The 14,655-nt window shown below is 48.8% G+C and overlaps 1 protein-coding gene across 5 annotated transcripts in view; it reads left to right on the forward strand.

Moving 5' to 3' along the window:
* Nucleotides 1-7,135: 7,135 nt before the first annotated feature.
* The window catches only part of ZNF449 (zinc finger protein 449), a 29,973-nt gene continuing 22,453 nt past the window's right edge, over nucleotides 7,136-14,655 (forward strand). Inside the window, exons 1-3 of one of the 5 annotated variants that reach the window (XM_001490967.7) lie at nucleotides 7,136-7,242; nucleotides 9,364-9,812; nucleotides 11,429-11,633. In XM_001490967.7, the coding sequence (XP_001491017.1) occupies nucleotides 9,459-9,812; nucleotides 11,429-11,633 (559 nt within the window). In that variant the 5' untranslated portion in view covers nucleotides 7,136-7,242; nucleotides 9,364-9,458. Of the gene's footprint in view, nucleotides 9,813-11,428; nucleotides 11,634-14,655 lie in introns of all 5 variants that reach the window. The other 4 variants (XM_014729201.3, XM_070258435.1, XM_070258433.1 and 1 more) reach the window with 4 other exon arrangements.

Raw genomic sequence — 14,655 nt, forward strand, 5'->3', positions numbered from 1 at the left:
AGTACCTTGAAATGGCAAGGAGTCGGAAACTTAGAGCAGGCACAGTGCCCTGGGGCTCTGTGAGTGTGTGCGTGTGCGTGTGGAGGGGTCACTGGATTCTACTTCTATCCTAGCAAGCTCGCCATGGGTCAGCCTCCTTTCCTTAAGCTCTGGTGGCTGGGGCTTGAGTCCGAGGCCACTGTGCCACTTGACAGATGTTGAACTGACATTCATCAAGGGGACATTAGATCAGAGGATGCCTCCTGTGCAGGTTTCTTGGCAAAACTCAGAGCTTACGTCAGGGAGGTGAGTGTCTAAGGAACAGGATCGTGGTCAGAAATGGCTCAGTCTTCATCTCTGGAAAAGAAATCCTCACCCACTGAGCCCACATTTCCATTAGTCTCCTGCACCGTGTCCTGTGTCCCTGGAGAGGACCCTCTTGCTAGGATCCTGATGCTCCCTGCCTCCTGGGAGAAGTAGACAGTCATGTCCCCTAAGCACCAGGCCATGGAAAGAGCATAAGGTCCCCTTCGTCCCCGGATGCATCAAGAACAGTTCTACAAAAGGCTGTGGACTAGAGGGGCAGATACGAGCACGCTGAGAACAGCTTTCATGGGGGCGCAGGAGAGCGGGCCTACGTGTGAGATGTGGGGGAGACAAATGAGGAGGGCAGCAGGGAGACGTGTGAGTGAGAGAGAAAGGACCCTCTGCAAGTGGCAGCAAGGGCTCCCACAAGAGGAGCCCTCAGTGAGGAGGAAGTAGGATCTTCCATGCCACCCGGGTCCATCCTCTGCTGGCCTTCCACGGTCCCCTCAGGAGGAAAGAAAGAAAGTCAGGGGGCAGATGAAGCTGACTGAAGGTGATAGAAATCACAATGACAACAGCGTATCTAACCGGTGTGTCTCACGGATTATTACAACATAGTATCCATCCCTCCAAACCCAGCCCCTACTCCTTAGGATTAAATCCTCTGAAAAGAGAGGGCAACTGACTCCAAAATGATGGAGTCACAGGAAAGGAACACTGGCCATCTCTCCCTGCTGGCCTGCAGTGCTCCAAACCTCTTACCCGGCCCTCCCACAACACAGAAAAGGACTCCACTCCCCACGCGGTCTGAGGCTGCCCACCCCCAACCCCCATGCAGAGACATTGTGACTTGGGGCACTGGTGAAGGAGATCCCACCACAACAAGCACCCAGCCTGGAAAGCACTCTCCTTCTCTACCAAGCCTGTGACTCCCTACTCTGAGCCAGAAACACCATGAAAGCAAGGGACACCAGCAAGGGGAGCCCACCACAACGAAGTGCCTGGCCCGGGAGCCCTCTCCTTCCCAGCTGGGCCTGAGAATGCCCTCTCCACTCAGAGACACTTTACTGCTGGGAGGCACCCCAGGGAATCAGGTCATAAGGAATGCCAGGCCTGGCTGAAATGTTCTCCATCCCCCACTGGCAGGGGCATCCGGCCTCTGACACTGGTAACCTTCCTCTTCCAGAAGTCAGCAAAATCCCTTCCCCCACCACTAGGTGGCCAGGCCTCGGCAAGCTCCTTTCACTCCCTCAAGCAGCGTCTGTGGGGAAGACAGGTGAGAAACCAAGCACACCTATATAGCACCACAGAATCTCTAAACATCACACTGTCGTGACAGCCACAGCCCACAGCAGTAGGCCAGGACCTGCATGCCAAACCTAAACCGGGGGATGCCTGCTACGGTAAAAAATTGAAATAGACCACAGTGTCTCCTAGCATAATACCCAAAATGTCCAGAATACAATAAAAAATCATCCCTCATAAAACAAAAAAAACAGAGAGGCCAGCCAGGTGGCGCAATGGCTAAGTGCGCACGTTCCACTTCGGCGGCCCGGGGTTCGCAGGTTCAGATCCCGGGTGAGGACATGGCACCGCTTGGCAAGCCGTGCTATGGTAGGCGTCCCGCATGTAAAGTGGAGGAAGATGGGCACAGATATTAGCTCAGGGCCAGCCTTCCTCAGCAAAAAGAGGAAGATTGGTGGCAGATGTTAGCTCAGGGCTAATCTTCCTCAAAAAACAAAAAAGCCGGAAAGGTCACAACTTGAATGAGAAAAGACAATCAAGTGACCCTACCGCCAAGGTGAATCAGATATCAGAATTCTCTGACAAGGATTTTAAAGCAGCCATCATAAAAACAATTCAAAATGCAACCACAAATTCTCTTGAAATGGAAGAAAAAAGAGAAAATCTCAGAAAATAAATAGAAGTTACAAAAAGGAACCAAATGAGAATTACAGAACTGAAAAATACAGTAACCACAGGGTAGCCACAGGGCTGAGATTTCTTTCTTTCTTTCTTTCTTCCTTCCTTCCTTCCTTCCTTCCTTCCTTTCTTTCTTTTTTTTTGGAGGAAGATTAGCCCTGAGCTAACATCTGTGCTCATCTTCCACTACTTAAATGTGGGACACCTGCCACAGCATTGCTTGACAAGTGGTGCGTAGGTCTGCGCCCAGGATCTGGGCCCACAAACCCCAGGCCACTGAAGCGAAGCCCGCGAACTTAACCGCTGAGCCACCAGGCCAGCCCCTAGGGCTGAGATTTCTGAAAATCAAACCCAGACTATCATCCTGCCAGTGGCTAAATTACAATACAAATTACATTCCAAACTTTAGAGTGTCTTCTGTTAAAGTGAAGGCATTGCCTGGAAAGAAATGGGAGCCTAAACACTGGAATGGGGACATATGCACAGATCCCAATAAAGCCGGGGACAGTGAAGCCCTAAATTCTGCTGAGTCTTCTCTGCCAGTAGAAGCGGCCCTCCCAGCCCAGCTGAGGCAGTTTACCCTGCTTTGCCTGAAAACCTTTAATGGCCTCCCCCAAGGTGGTTGACTTGGAAGACACCGCTGATTCTCCTCAGGATCTACACGCCTCTTTGCTTCTAGACCGATCACCAGCCTCGAGGCCCAGCAGGCCCCAAAAGGTCAGGTACGAAAGGTGACCCATGAAGAGGCAAGCTACACATCAAAAGAACAGCATGATTTTTTGGATTTCTACAGAGAGAAATCTGGGGACTCTGTGTGGAAATGGATATTAAGGGTGTGAGATAACAGTATGAAGAACATAACATTGGATCGGGCTGAATATATGGATATGGGCCTCCTAAGCAGAGGTTCTGGACTCAAAGATGCAGCTCAAGGGGCTTTCTAGCCCCTAGGCGCTAACACTTTGGTTGGTTGGTTGGTTGGCTGAAACACGAACCAAAAGGTTGTCTACACTGTATGAAGTTGAAATGCTAGAACTGCCTTGGTATAGTGTATCTGAAAGTTGAGGGAGACGGAAGTGTAAAAGTGGATTTATCATGTAAGACCTGTTCACCCATCCCAGGAGGGTGCAGAGAACACAACTTTCATGACTGTGAGAAATAAATTTGGGAGGGGAATCCCAACAACCTTGAAGAACTGTGATCACTCTTCTCTCTAGGTCAGAAATTACAGTGGGAACTACTGCCACTGAACTGGTATCCTCAAATGCAATGGGGGTAACTGGGCTCCAGGGTGGCAGGGGCCAAGTGAGGGTACTTAATCAACAGAGACAAGGTAGATACAGTTATTGTAGTGGACAGTAAAGTCAAAGCAGTAATGAGAATAGTCTGACTCACAGAGACCTATGGTGTTGGCTAGTTGACCATGCTGTCCCTCGAAATGAAATAGATAGGCAGTGTACTAAATTCTTACTTGAGCTGTATAAGCAGAAGAGTTCTAGGATGAGTGCACCCAAGTCTAATTTGAATCACCAAAACAGAGTCATGGCCCCTCAATCAATTCCCAGACTTGAGCCAGTTTACAGACCCAGAATCCCTTGAATGAAGGGGAGGCCAGGTCCCCTGAGGAAGGACCCCACTACACTGCCAAGATATATATACTGTTAATCTTTCTGTCAGCAACTGGAAGAACCCCCACACAGGTTCCCTGACCTGTGGAGTGAGAACTATTATGGCGAGAAAGGCCAAGTAGAAGCCACTAGAACTTCCTTTACCTAGGAAAATAGTAAACCAAAAGCAATACCACATTCCTGGGGGGATTTCAGAGATTCGCGCCACCATCAGAAACCTGAAACCCGCAGGGTTGGGGATTCCCACTACATCCTCATTCAACTCGCCTGTTCAGCCCGTGGAGAAAACAGATAGAGTTTCGAGGATGACAGTGGTTCATTGTAAACTTAACCAGGTGGTGCCTCCACTTGCAGCTGCTGTTCCAGGTGTGAGTTCATTGCTTGAGCAAATTAACATATCCCCTGGTACGTGGTATGCAGCTATTGATCTGGCAAAAGCATTTTTTTCAATAACTGTTAGGAGAGACCCCCAGAAGCAGTTTGCTTTCAGCTGGCAAGGCAAGCAATACCCCTTCACTGTCCTATCTCCGGGACGTATCAACTTTCCAGCCCCATGTCATAATTCAGTTCATGGATGTCTTGATCAACTTTCCCTTCCACAAGACGTCACAAAGGTCTATCACATTGATGATGATATGCTGATTGGACCTAGTGAGCAACAAGTAGCAACTACTCTAGACGTCAGGGCTTCCCTGAGTGTCCCTCGGCTCCAGCTTGAAGCTCAGTGACTTTCATGTTTCCTGAGGCAAAGCCTCCTCCAAAAGCACTTGTGTGCCCAGCCCATTGTTTGTAACCCAGGAGCCAATCTGCCGTCACTTATGGCCACAACAGGGCCCAACAGAAAGGGTATTATCACAGGAATCTGATGGCAAACCTTCAATGGAAGACCATGGCCTGTCCCTTTGGACCCAACAAAAGAAAAGGATGGTTTAAACTAGAAGGGTTTTTTTATGCCATGTCCTTGAGTGAAAATGTGTGATTGTGTGTGGAGGGTGTGGGGAGAGGGCATGTCTGTGAGTGAAAACGTGTGTGTGTGATTGTGTGTGGGGAGAGGATCACGTTCATGAGTGAAAATGTGTGTGTGTGATGGTGTGTGGAGGGTGTGGGGAGAGGTCATGTCCATGAGTGAAAACGTGTGTGTGTGATGGTTTGTGGAGAGTGTGGGGAGAGGGTCCCCCCCAGGGCACGGCTTTCCCCCCTAGATCTTCTGAAGTACTTCACTCCCCCTTTCCCTCTCTCCTCTTTCCCAGATGCTCCGTTCCTCACTGCTAGATAAGCTAACCTGGGGGGCCCTGGGGCCAGTGACCTCGAACCTCAGTACCAAATGGGTTTTCTAAGTTCACCATTACCTGAGACCCAGCGCTGCAGAGGAGACCAGACTGCTGACCTCAATACAACAACAGCTCACGGCTTTAATCACTGTGTGCCAGCAGTGTGATCATGGCGGCAGTGTGATCAAAACGTACACGCTGCTCTCCCTTTAATCCTCAAAACCATCCCAGAAGCCATTTTACCAACAAGGAAATTGAGGCCCGAGGAGGAAGAATAACTTGCCCAAAGTCCCATAGCTGGTGGGCAGCGAACAAGAGCCGGGATTTGAAGCCCTTAGTTCGCGCTCCAGCGTGGACAGTAACTATTGCAGCAGCAACGCTGCCTCCGGTGGAAACGGGCACTCTTCACGGATCACTGTGCGCTGGGGGAGAATCTGGAGGATGGACGTTCCAGACTAAACTCCACAAAGTCACTCGCCCATGTGAGGTCTGCTCGGGGCAATCAAGAAAATCCGAATGGGGAACTAAGACTCCATGATGTCCGTCTTTGGAACCAACCAAACCATAGATAACAACCCCTCTCTCTCCCTCTCTCTCTCTCACTCACTTATTGTCTCAGTCTCGCAAGCTCTCTCTGCTTAGACTCTAAATGAGTCACAGCTTCTTCGCAGCTCTGCGGACGCAGCTTCTGCACCCTGCTGTGGCTCTCCAGGGACAAGATGGTCAGGAACCGCTCCTACACCAGTAGCTCTAAGATCTGCTTCATGGTGCGAATGTCAGGCCTGAGAGACCCACCCATGGTAAAGCTCCAGGAATCACCTGAGTGTTTCCTGGGAACAAGCGACAGAACCCACAGAAGCGCAGGTGGGAGGCCTTCACACTGGACCGTCAGTTGGGCAGCCTGGCTCCAGGCGCAGGAACTCCTCTGGTTTCACAATCAGGAGCCGAGCCCTTTTTGCTTCTGGGAGCCTGGGCCAGAAGCCACCGTCAGGCTCCACGACCACCTTGGCCCTGAAACCCGCCACAACAGCCGGCGAAGGATTCCAGCGCCGGGTGCAACAATAAACAGCATCCGCAGGAGTCGGCGTGCCTGGGGCTCCAAGTCTCAGCCCATGAGCCTAACTCCAGTCCAAGCAGAGCTGTCTCCAGTGCCTTGGCCTCTATGGGTTCAGGACAGAGAGCCGCCTGCCCCCTCGTCTCAACTCCATGAGGGCCTCTGGGAGGCACAGTTGCAGGCAACTCTCTCCTTTCTGTCCCAGATCCACGTAAGACTAGGTCTTCGTCCCATGCAGGAAGTACCAGCACTAAAGTTTGGCGTCCAAAGAACAACAGTACTAGCTCGGGACCAATGTGAGGACTACCTTTCCTGAATGACAGCATTGCACCTCGCCTAGCACGGCTCACCGCTGACTACCCACAAGGGAAAATTTGACTCCAGGGGCGGGACCAACGACGGACCAATTGGAAGACAAGAGGCGGGGCCATCGGGCGAGCCCCAAAACCCAAGAACCTTCTGGTGGCGGCTACTGGCGGACATGGATGTAGCTAGGTGGGGTAGAAAGGTGGAAGCTCGGTTGTTTAAAAGAAGAAAATACAAAGGTACCTCAAGGCCACTGTAACCCGAGAGGAGAAGATCAGAATCATAATCCCTAGGAAAGCTTATTAAAATGCGAATTCCCTAGCTCATCAGAAATCCAGTGCGTCAGAGTGTCGGGGTGGGGCCCAGAAATCTGAATTTTTAACAAGCTCTCCCAAGAAATTCTTCCTACACAGAGAGGTTTGAGAATCACTGACCCAATAATAAAAGATTTAAAGGACGTCCCCACCAGCTCCGGTTACTCTAGAGCTGATGGGAGAGAAGTCCTCGCTAGGATCAAGATCAGGGCACACCCCACCCAATCCCCTGGGATCTAGAAGCGCCTAGGACCGGAAATAGGATCGCTTCCAAAATAGCTTGAGGCCTGGTGGAAGCTAAGGAAATGCCCAGCCCTTCCCACGTCAGCATCCTTCTGGGCCCAGACGTCTGGCCGGGTGGCAAGGGAGCTGCTGGGAGATGTAGTTTGCAGCGCAGCTGCGCGCCTGCGCCCTGGGCAGCTGCACTCGGTGAGCCTGGGAGAGCCGTGGGCGCCGAGGCGGTGAGTCCCGGAGCGGCCAGAGGGCGTGGCCGTCCCTGGGGCGCGGGCGCGGGCGCGGGCGCGGGTAGCGGGGCTCTGGTCCCACTCCTGCTCCACGAACTGGCCGCATCCAGCCCTGAGCTGGCGGCGGGCGCGGGAAGGTACGAAGGGCGGCAGGCCCCTGTCCGGCCCAGGTCCCCGCCGCTGCTCCCTGCGATCCAGCCAGGCCTTCCCGGGGGTCGTCGGGACCTGGGAGCACCCCCTCGGGCGGACTGACATCTTCACCCAGGGGCGCGATGGGGCCGCGCCCGCACCCCTGGCATCCGATTTCACACCGTCTTTGAGAGCTTTCAGGTTTTCGTCCCCGTTTCTCTCCCCGAGTGCCCTCTTTTCACACAGCTCCTTATCCATGGGCCCTGGGAGCGCGGCTTCATTCAGGAGGGATTGGGGAGAAGCCACCAGCCCGGGGTGGAGTGGAGTTTTCATCTGGAAGGGCCCACGGAGGGAAACCCGGAGGATCAGGTCGACTCCCCGGGAGACGTGGTGGAAGGTTGGGGTCAGTCGGCGGAGGGCTGCCCAGCTGTGAGGCAGGAGTGGGTAACGGAGGGTGACAGGCAAAAGCCACACGGTTCCTGGCTGCCCTCCAGCGACGGTCAGGTGCCTGGCAAGGGAAAGAGAAGCTGCCTAGGAATGAGTCCCCAGGAGCATTTCTTGAGCACTTGCTCTGTCCCAGGCACACTGCTGTCCGCTCTCCAGACGATGGGCTGCGCCACAGGAAATTTTGTGAAATAGATGCTATGATTATTCTCATGTGACGGACAGAAGCCATGGGTGTCACGGTCACGCGCCTTGCAGGTTATCACCCCTCCATCCGTCTGCCCCTAAAGTCCCGGCTACCATCAAGAGAAAGGGTGGTAGGGGGACAGTGTCCATTTGGGATGACTCAATGGGAAGCGTCCTGAGTATTTTTTTCTTGATCCCCCCCAGGAAAGAGGACAGGAACATGAGCCGGGTGGACAAGTACAGGGAGAGAGGCCCCATAGCACGTAGGCAGGGCCTCGTCTGGAGACTTGTGGAGACATGTCTGTGACCGCCTCTGTGACCTCAGAGATTGTGCTAAGAATGCTTGGATGTTTGTAGACATGGGCATGGCAGGAATCTATGGAGTCTGGCCTTGTCACCACGTCCCTCTGGTATTTGCTCTGTGACCTGGGACAAGTGATCCAGTCCTCCTAAGCCTCACCCCTCTGCGCCCTCCTCTGTATTCCGGGCATGATGCTAGTGCCCACCTCCTACCACGGGGCGAGGGCTCCATGAACTAGTGGACGAGGAGGCTTAGAGCAGCGCCTGCTCCCGGCCTGATGAACCTGAGAAGTGTCCTTCGTTACTGACGCAGACCACATTCCTGGTGGCCCGTCCTACTGCCGCGGATTTTTCTCCTGAGAAAGCCCCTTGGGAGGCTACAGCAGGATGAGGGGCACGGTGATGTCGGCTGAACTGCGCACACCTCGAGGGGAGAACAAGGAGGGGTTGAGGATTTGCACCTTTGCCAGGCGTGGCTCTGGCTGAGGGGCCGTGGGTGACGGAGACTCAGGGTTCCCCGAGGCTGGATGGACGTCCAGGCTTATTCACCGGGGTTATGAGTGTTGCTCCTCGGCTTCTTCTGTGCCTGCCTGTATTCAGAAACACAGGCCATCCAGGCTTAGACTGGGCGTGGGGCTGCGGGCCTGCCCAGCGTGCTGGGTCCTCCTTAGGGGCGAGGCTTCTCAGCCCTGCTGGGTGGGGGGGGGGGGGTAAGTTCTAGAGCAGAGCTGCCCACAGAACCCTCTGCCCTGCGGGCTGTCGAGCGCTGGAAACATGCGTAGGAGCGGAATTTTTATTTTAGCCAGGTCCACGTGGGTCTAGTGGCTACCATATTGGACAGCGCAGTGCTAGAGGGTCCCTGGATGGGCTTGGACATTTTCTGAATCTTTTGGTTTTTCCAGGAAGGGCGTCCATGGCTTTTGTCATATGCTCAAACCCACCACCAACTTGACAATCTGCAGCTTTAGGGCTTTGGTGAAAATTGAGCAATTAAGAGAGCTAAGTATGCCCTCTGGTAACCACTGCTGCCTCTCCTCTCTCCTTTTGCCCTGTCCTCAGCTGTAGGTGGCTCCCTGCCCCACAATTACACAAAGAAACCAGTTGCAATCTGAGACTTCAGGCTCGGGATAAGGTGTACACTGCTGGAAGGGGCGATGGCGGTGGCCCTGGGGTGTGCCATCCAGGCCTCCTTGAATCAGGGCTCGGTGTTTCAAGAGTATGATACTGACTGTGAAGTCTTCCGCCAGCGCTTCCGGCAGTTCCAGTACAAAGAAGCAGCCGGGCCCCACGAAGCTTTCAACAAACTCTGGGAGCTCTGCTGTCAGTGGCTGAAGCCAAAGATGCGTTCGAAGGAGCAAATCCTGGAGCTGCTAGTGTTGGAGCAATTCCTAACCATTCTGCCCACGGAGATAGAGACCTGGGTGAGGGAGCACTGCCCAGAGAATAGAGAAAGAGTTGTGTCCCTCATAGAAGACTTACAGAGAGAACTTGAGATACCAGAGCAGCAGGTGAGAAACGAGTTTTGGATCTTGGTAATTAAACCAAAAGAATGAGCAGGGACATCTTGTACTAGATGAGCCATGTTGTCCTTGTGCCGCAAGATTTCCCCACAGTGATTTCCATTTTTTCCTTCTGATGGAGTCAGCATATGTTTCAGTGATTCTAAACTATTAAACCCAACTCCTCTTCTATAACAAATATGTGGTTATGTCCCCTTGACTATCCTAAAATGAAATTTATAGGTAATGTAATCTACCTACATACATAAAATCAAAAACATCAATAGAATAAGTGCTCTTTGGGCCAAATGCAGCCCAAGACCTGTTTTTATATAGCCTATGAGCTAATAATGGTTACTTCCTTTGTAAAGTGTTGTTAAAAAAAAAAAAAAAGAATAGGCAACAGACCAACATGACCCACAAAGCCTAGAATATTTACTATCTGGCTCTTTAGAAAAAAAGTTTGCCAACCCTGAGTCAAGTAGAGTCTAGAAGGAATATAAGGAGAAGGCAGGTGGTTTATTATAAACTAGTAAGCATTTCAGCGTGCACGTGTTTGGGCTGGACCGCAGCAGCGAACCTCACGAGCTGTCAGATGCTCCCTCTATGCGCACGCGCGCTGTGAGGCCCACGGCCCGAAGTTCAGACGGTCGCAGCTCCAAACTCTGAGCGGTGTGGCTGCTGGTCATGGGATTTTCCCAAGTGGCAAACAAGTCTTGGTAAATCTGGACAGTAGGTAGGATAGTGTCTCTTTGATTTCCAAAGTAGTGCTTTCCTAGAAAATTCAAGTCATGCTAAATTATGCAAAATTATTTTGTTTTTATATGACGGCCAGGGTGAAGTTCTTGACAGGTTCTTTTACCCACGTGACTGTTTGAGGGGGACATTCCAAAATTGGTAGGGACCTGGAACAACTCTGCGCTGTGAAATACGTAGACTCCCATGTCTGCCCGCTAGACTCTGATAGCCACCGGCTGCCATTGTAGCCACAGCACCCCACGGGGACAGTGGCTCTGTCCTCTGTTCAGAAGCACCGAGTGAATCCTGTTTGGGGCTGGGCCCAGGGCAGATCTTTGGGAGAAGGGAGGTTGGGCATTAGGCGCTCTGCCGTCTCGTGTGCTGGTGGGGCTCTGCCGTTAGCCTGTCTGAACAGGACTCTTCCAAAGGTCCCTGCCCCCTCGGATGGAAAGAATTTGTGGTTTCCCTTCCTTTCTCTGTCTTCTTGTTTGGCTTATGATATAAGATTTCCTCTCCGTATGGTCTAGTCTTGCACTGCCCAGCACAGTAGCCACCAGCCAAGTGTGGCTCATGAGCGATGAAATGTGGCCCATCCAAATTGGATATGCTGTAAGTATAAAACGCACGCCATGTTCAGCAGGCTTCATATGAAAAGTAAAGTGTGTGAAATATGTCATTAATGATTGTTTAAATCGATTACATTCTGAAATTATGATATATTAGATATGTTGGGTTAAACAATGCATATTATGAAGATTGACTTCACTTGTTGCTTTTTTTTCTATATGACCACTGGAAAATTTACAATGACATGGGTAGCTCACATTATATTGCTGCTGGGCAGTGCTGTCTAGACTCCAGAGTGATCGGTTCTGGCATTTCCCCAGATCGACAGGCAGGAAATGCTGTTGGAAGAACTGGCACCAGTGGGGACGGCACACATGCCACCAGACATCCACCTGGAGTCACCTCCCCTACAAGTCATGGGACCTGGCCCCGAGGCCCCAGTGGCAGAGGCGTGGATGCCACAGGCAGGGCCACAGGAGCTGGGCTTCGGTGCTGCTGGGGCGTGCCAGCCCTTTCTGGACCCTGGTAAGGCAAGGGCTTTCTTTCCTCTCTCTGCTCTCTGTTTTGAGAGCTCAAGAGTTCTCCAAAGTTGGGGTTGGGTTAGAAACACTGATTCCCCCTTGGAAACGGATCAGTCTGACAGAGAGTAAGAGGAGGGACTGTCTCTCTAGGAATGGCTGGAACAGGGCATGTTAGAAAGAACGGGATTAAAAACCCCGCCTACTCTAATCACCCTGTTCAAGAAGCCTATTTTTCTCTTTTCAATTTTTTTATTGTGGTAAAATACGCATAACCTAAGATTTGCCATCTTAACCGTTTTTACATGTACAGTTCAGTGGTATTTAATACATTCATAATGTTGTGAAAACACCACCATCCAGCTCCATAGCTATTTTTATCTTGTAAAACTGAAACTCTATACTAATTTTAACAATAACTGCCCATTCCCACCTCCTCTGCCCAGCACCTGGCCACCACCATTAAACTTTGTCTCAATGAACACGACTGCTCTATGTACCTCATGTAAATGGAATCATACGGTCTTTGTCTTTGAGACTGACTTATTTCACTTAGTGTAATGTCTTCAACATGTTGTAGCATGTCAGAATTTCCGTCCTTTTAAAGGCTGGATAGTCTTCTTCCATTGTGTGTATATACCACCTTTTGCTCATCCATTTTCTGTAAATGTATACTTGGGTTGCTTTTACGTTTTAACTATTGTGAATAATGTTTCTTATGAACATGGGTGTACAGATGTCTTTTTGAGACCCTGCTTTTACTTCTTTTGGGTATACAACCAGAAGTGGAATTGCTGGATCATATAGTAATTGTTTTTAATTTTTTGAGGAACTGCCAGACTATTTTCCACAGCAGCTGTGCCATTTTACATTCCCACCAGCAGTGTACAAGCTTTCCAATTTCTCCATATCCTTGTCAACACTTGTAACTTTCTGTTTTTTTGATAGTAGTCATCCTAATGTCTGTGAAGTGGTATCTCATTGTACTTTTGATTTGCATTTCCCAAATGATTAGTGATGTTGAACATCTTTTCATCTGCTTATTGACCATTTGTGTATCTTGTTTGAAGAATGTCTGTTCAAGTCCTTTGCACATTTTTGAATCAGGTTGTTTTTTGTGGTTGTTGAATTTGAAAGTTCTCTATATATTCTGGATATTAACCCTTTATCAGATATATGATTTGCAAGTATTTTTCGCATTCAATAGGTTGAATTTTTACTCTGTTGATATTCTTTTTTTTTCCTGAGGAAGATTAGCCCTGAGCTAACATCTGTGTCAGTCTTCCTCCACTTTATATGTGGGTCGCCACCACAGCATGGCTGATGAGTGATGTTGGTCCACACCGGGGATCCAAACCCTCAAACCCAGGCTTCCAAAGCAGAGTGTGCTGAACTTAAATATGTCATGGGACTGGCCCCAATATTGTCTTTTGATGAACAGATTTTTAAAATTTTCATGAAGTACTCTGCATCTACCTTTTCTTTTGTTGCCTGTGCTTTTGGTGAATATCCAAGAAATCACTGCGAAATCCAATATCATGAAGTTTTGTCCTGTATTTTCTTCTAAGAGGTTTATAATTTTAGGTCTTACTTTTAGGTCTTTGATCCATTTTGAGTTAATTTTTGTATATGGTATCAGGTAAGGGTCCAACTTCCTTCTTTTGCACATGCATATTCAGTTTTTCCAGCACCGTTTGTTGAAAAGACTGTCTTTTATCCACTGAATGATTGTGGTACCTTTGTTAAAAATCATTTCACCATATATGTGAAGGTTTATTTCTGGGCTGTCTGTTCTATTCCGTTGGTCTGTATGCTGGTCTTTATGCTAGTACCAAGCAGTTTTGATTACTGTAACTTTGTAGTAAGTTTTGAAATCAGAAAGTGTGAGTCCTCTAGCTATGTTCTTCCTTTTCAAGACTGTTTTGTCTATTCAGGGTTCCTGGAGATTCTATGTGAATTTTAGGATGGGTTTTTCTATTTCTGTGAAAAATGTCATTGGAATTTTGATAGACTTTGCATTGAATCTGTAGATCACTTTGGGTAGTATTAACATCCTAATAATATTAAGTCTTCCAATCCATGAACATGGGATGTGTTTCCATTTATGTCTTCTTTAATTTCTTTTACCAATGTTTTGTAAATTTTATTGTACAAGTCTTTCACCTACTTGTTTAATTCCTAAGTATTTTATTCTTTTTGGTGCTACTGTAAATGGAATTGTTTTCACAATTTCCAGAATTATTCATTGTCCATTGTTAGTGTATAGAAATGGAACTGGTTTCTGTTTATTCTGTATCCTGGTACTTTGCTGAATTCATTTATTAATTCTAATGGTTTTTTAAGGGAATCTTTAGGGTTTTCTACATATTAAGTTGGATAATCTGCCAATAGAGGTCATTTTACTTCTTCCTTTCCATTGAATACCTTTTACTTCTTTTTCTTGCCTAATTGCTCTGGCTAGAACTTCCAGGACTGTGTTGAGTACAAACGGCCAAAGCAGGCATCCTTGCCTTCCTGATCTTATAGGAAAAGCTTTCAGTCTTTCACCATTGAGTATGATGTTCCTGTGGGTTTTTCATATGTGGTTTTCATTTTGTGGAGGTAATTTCCTTCTATTCCTATTTTGTTGAGTGTTTTTATCATGAAAGGATGTTGAATTTTGTCAAATGCTTTTTCTGCATCAATTGAGGTGATCATGTCAGGTTTTTTCTTTCATTCTGTTAATGTGGTATATTACATTGCTTGATTTTCATATGTTGAAACATCCTTGCATTCCAGGAACACATACTACTTGATGATGGTGTATAATCCTTTTAATGTGCTGCTGAATTCGGTTTGCTAGTATTTTGTTGAGGATTTTTGCATGTTCTTTTCTTATAGTCTTTTTCTGGTTTTAGTATCAGGGTAATGCTGGTCTCAGAGAATGAATTAGGCAGTGTTTCTTCCTCTTTGATTTTTTGTAAAGGTTTGAGAAGGATTGATATTAGTTCTTCTCTAAATGTTTAGTAGAATCCACCAATGAAGCTAAT

This window comes from Equus caballus, chromosome X (assembly GCF_041296265.1).
Source record: "Equus caballus isolate H_3958 breed thoroughbred chromosome X, TB-T2T, whole genome shotgun sequence".
Classification (NCBI taxonomy): domain Eukaryota; kingdom Metazoa; phylum Chordata; class Mammalia; order Perissodactyla; family Equidae; genus Equus; species Equus caballus.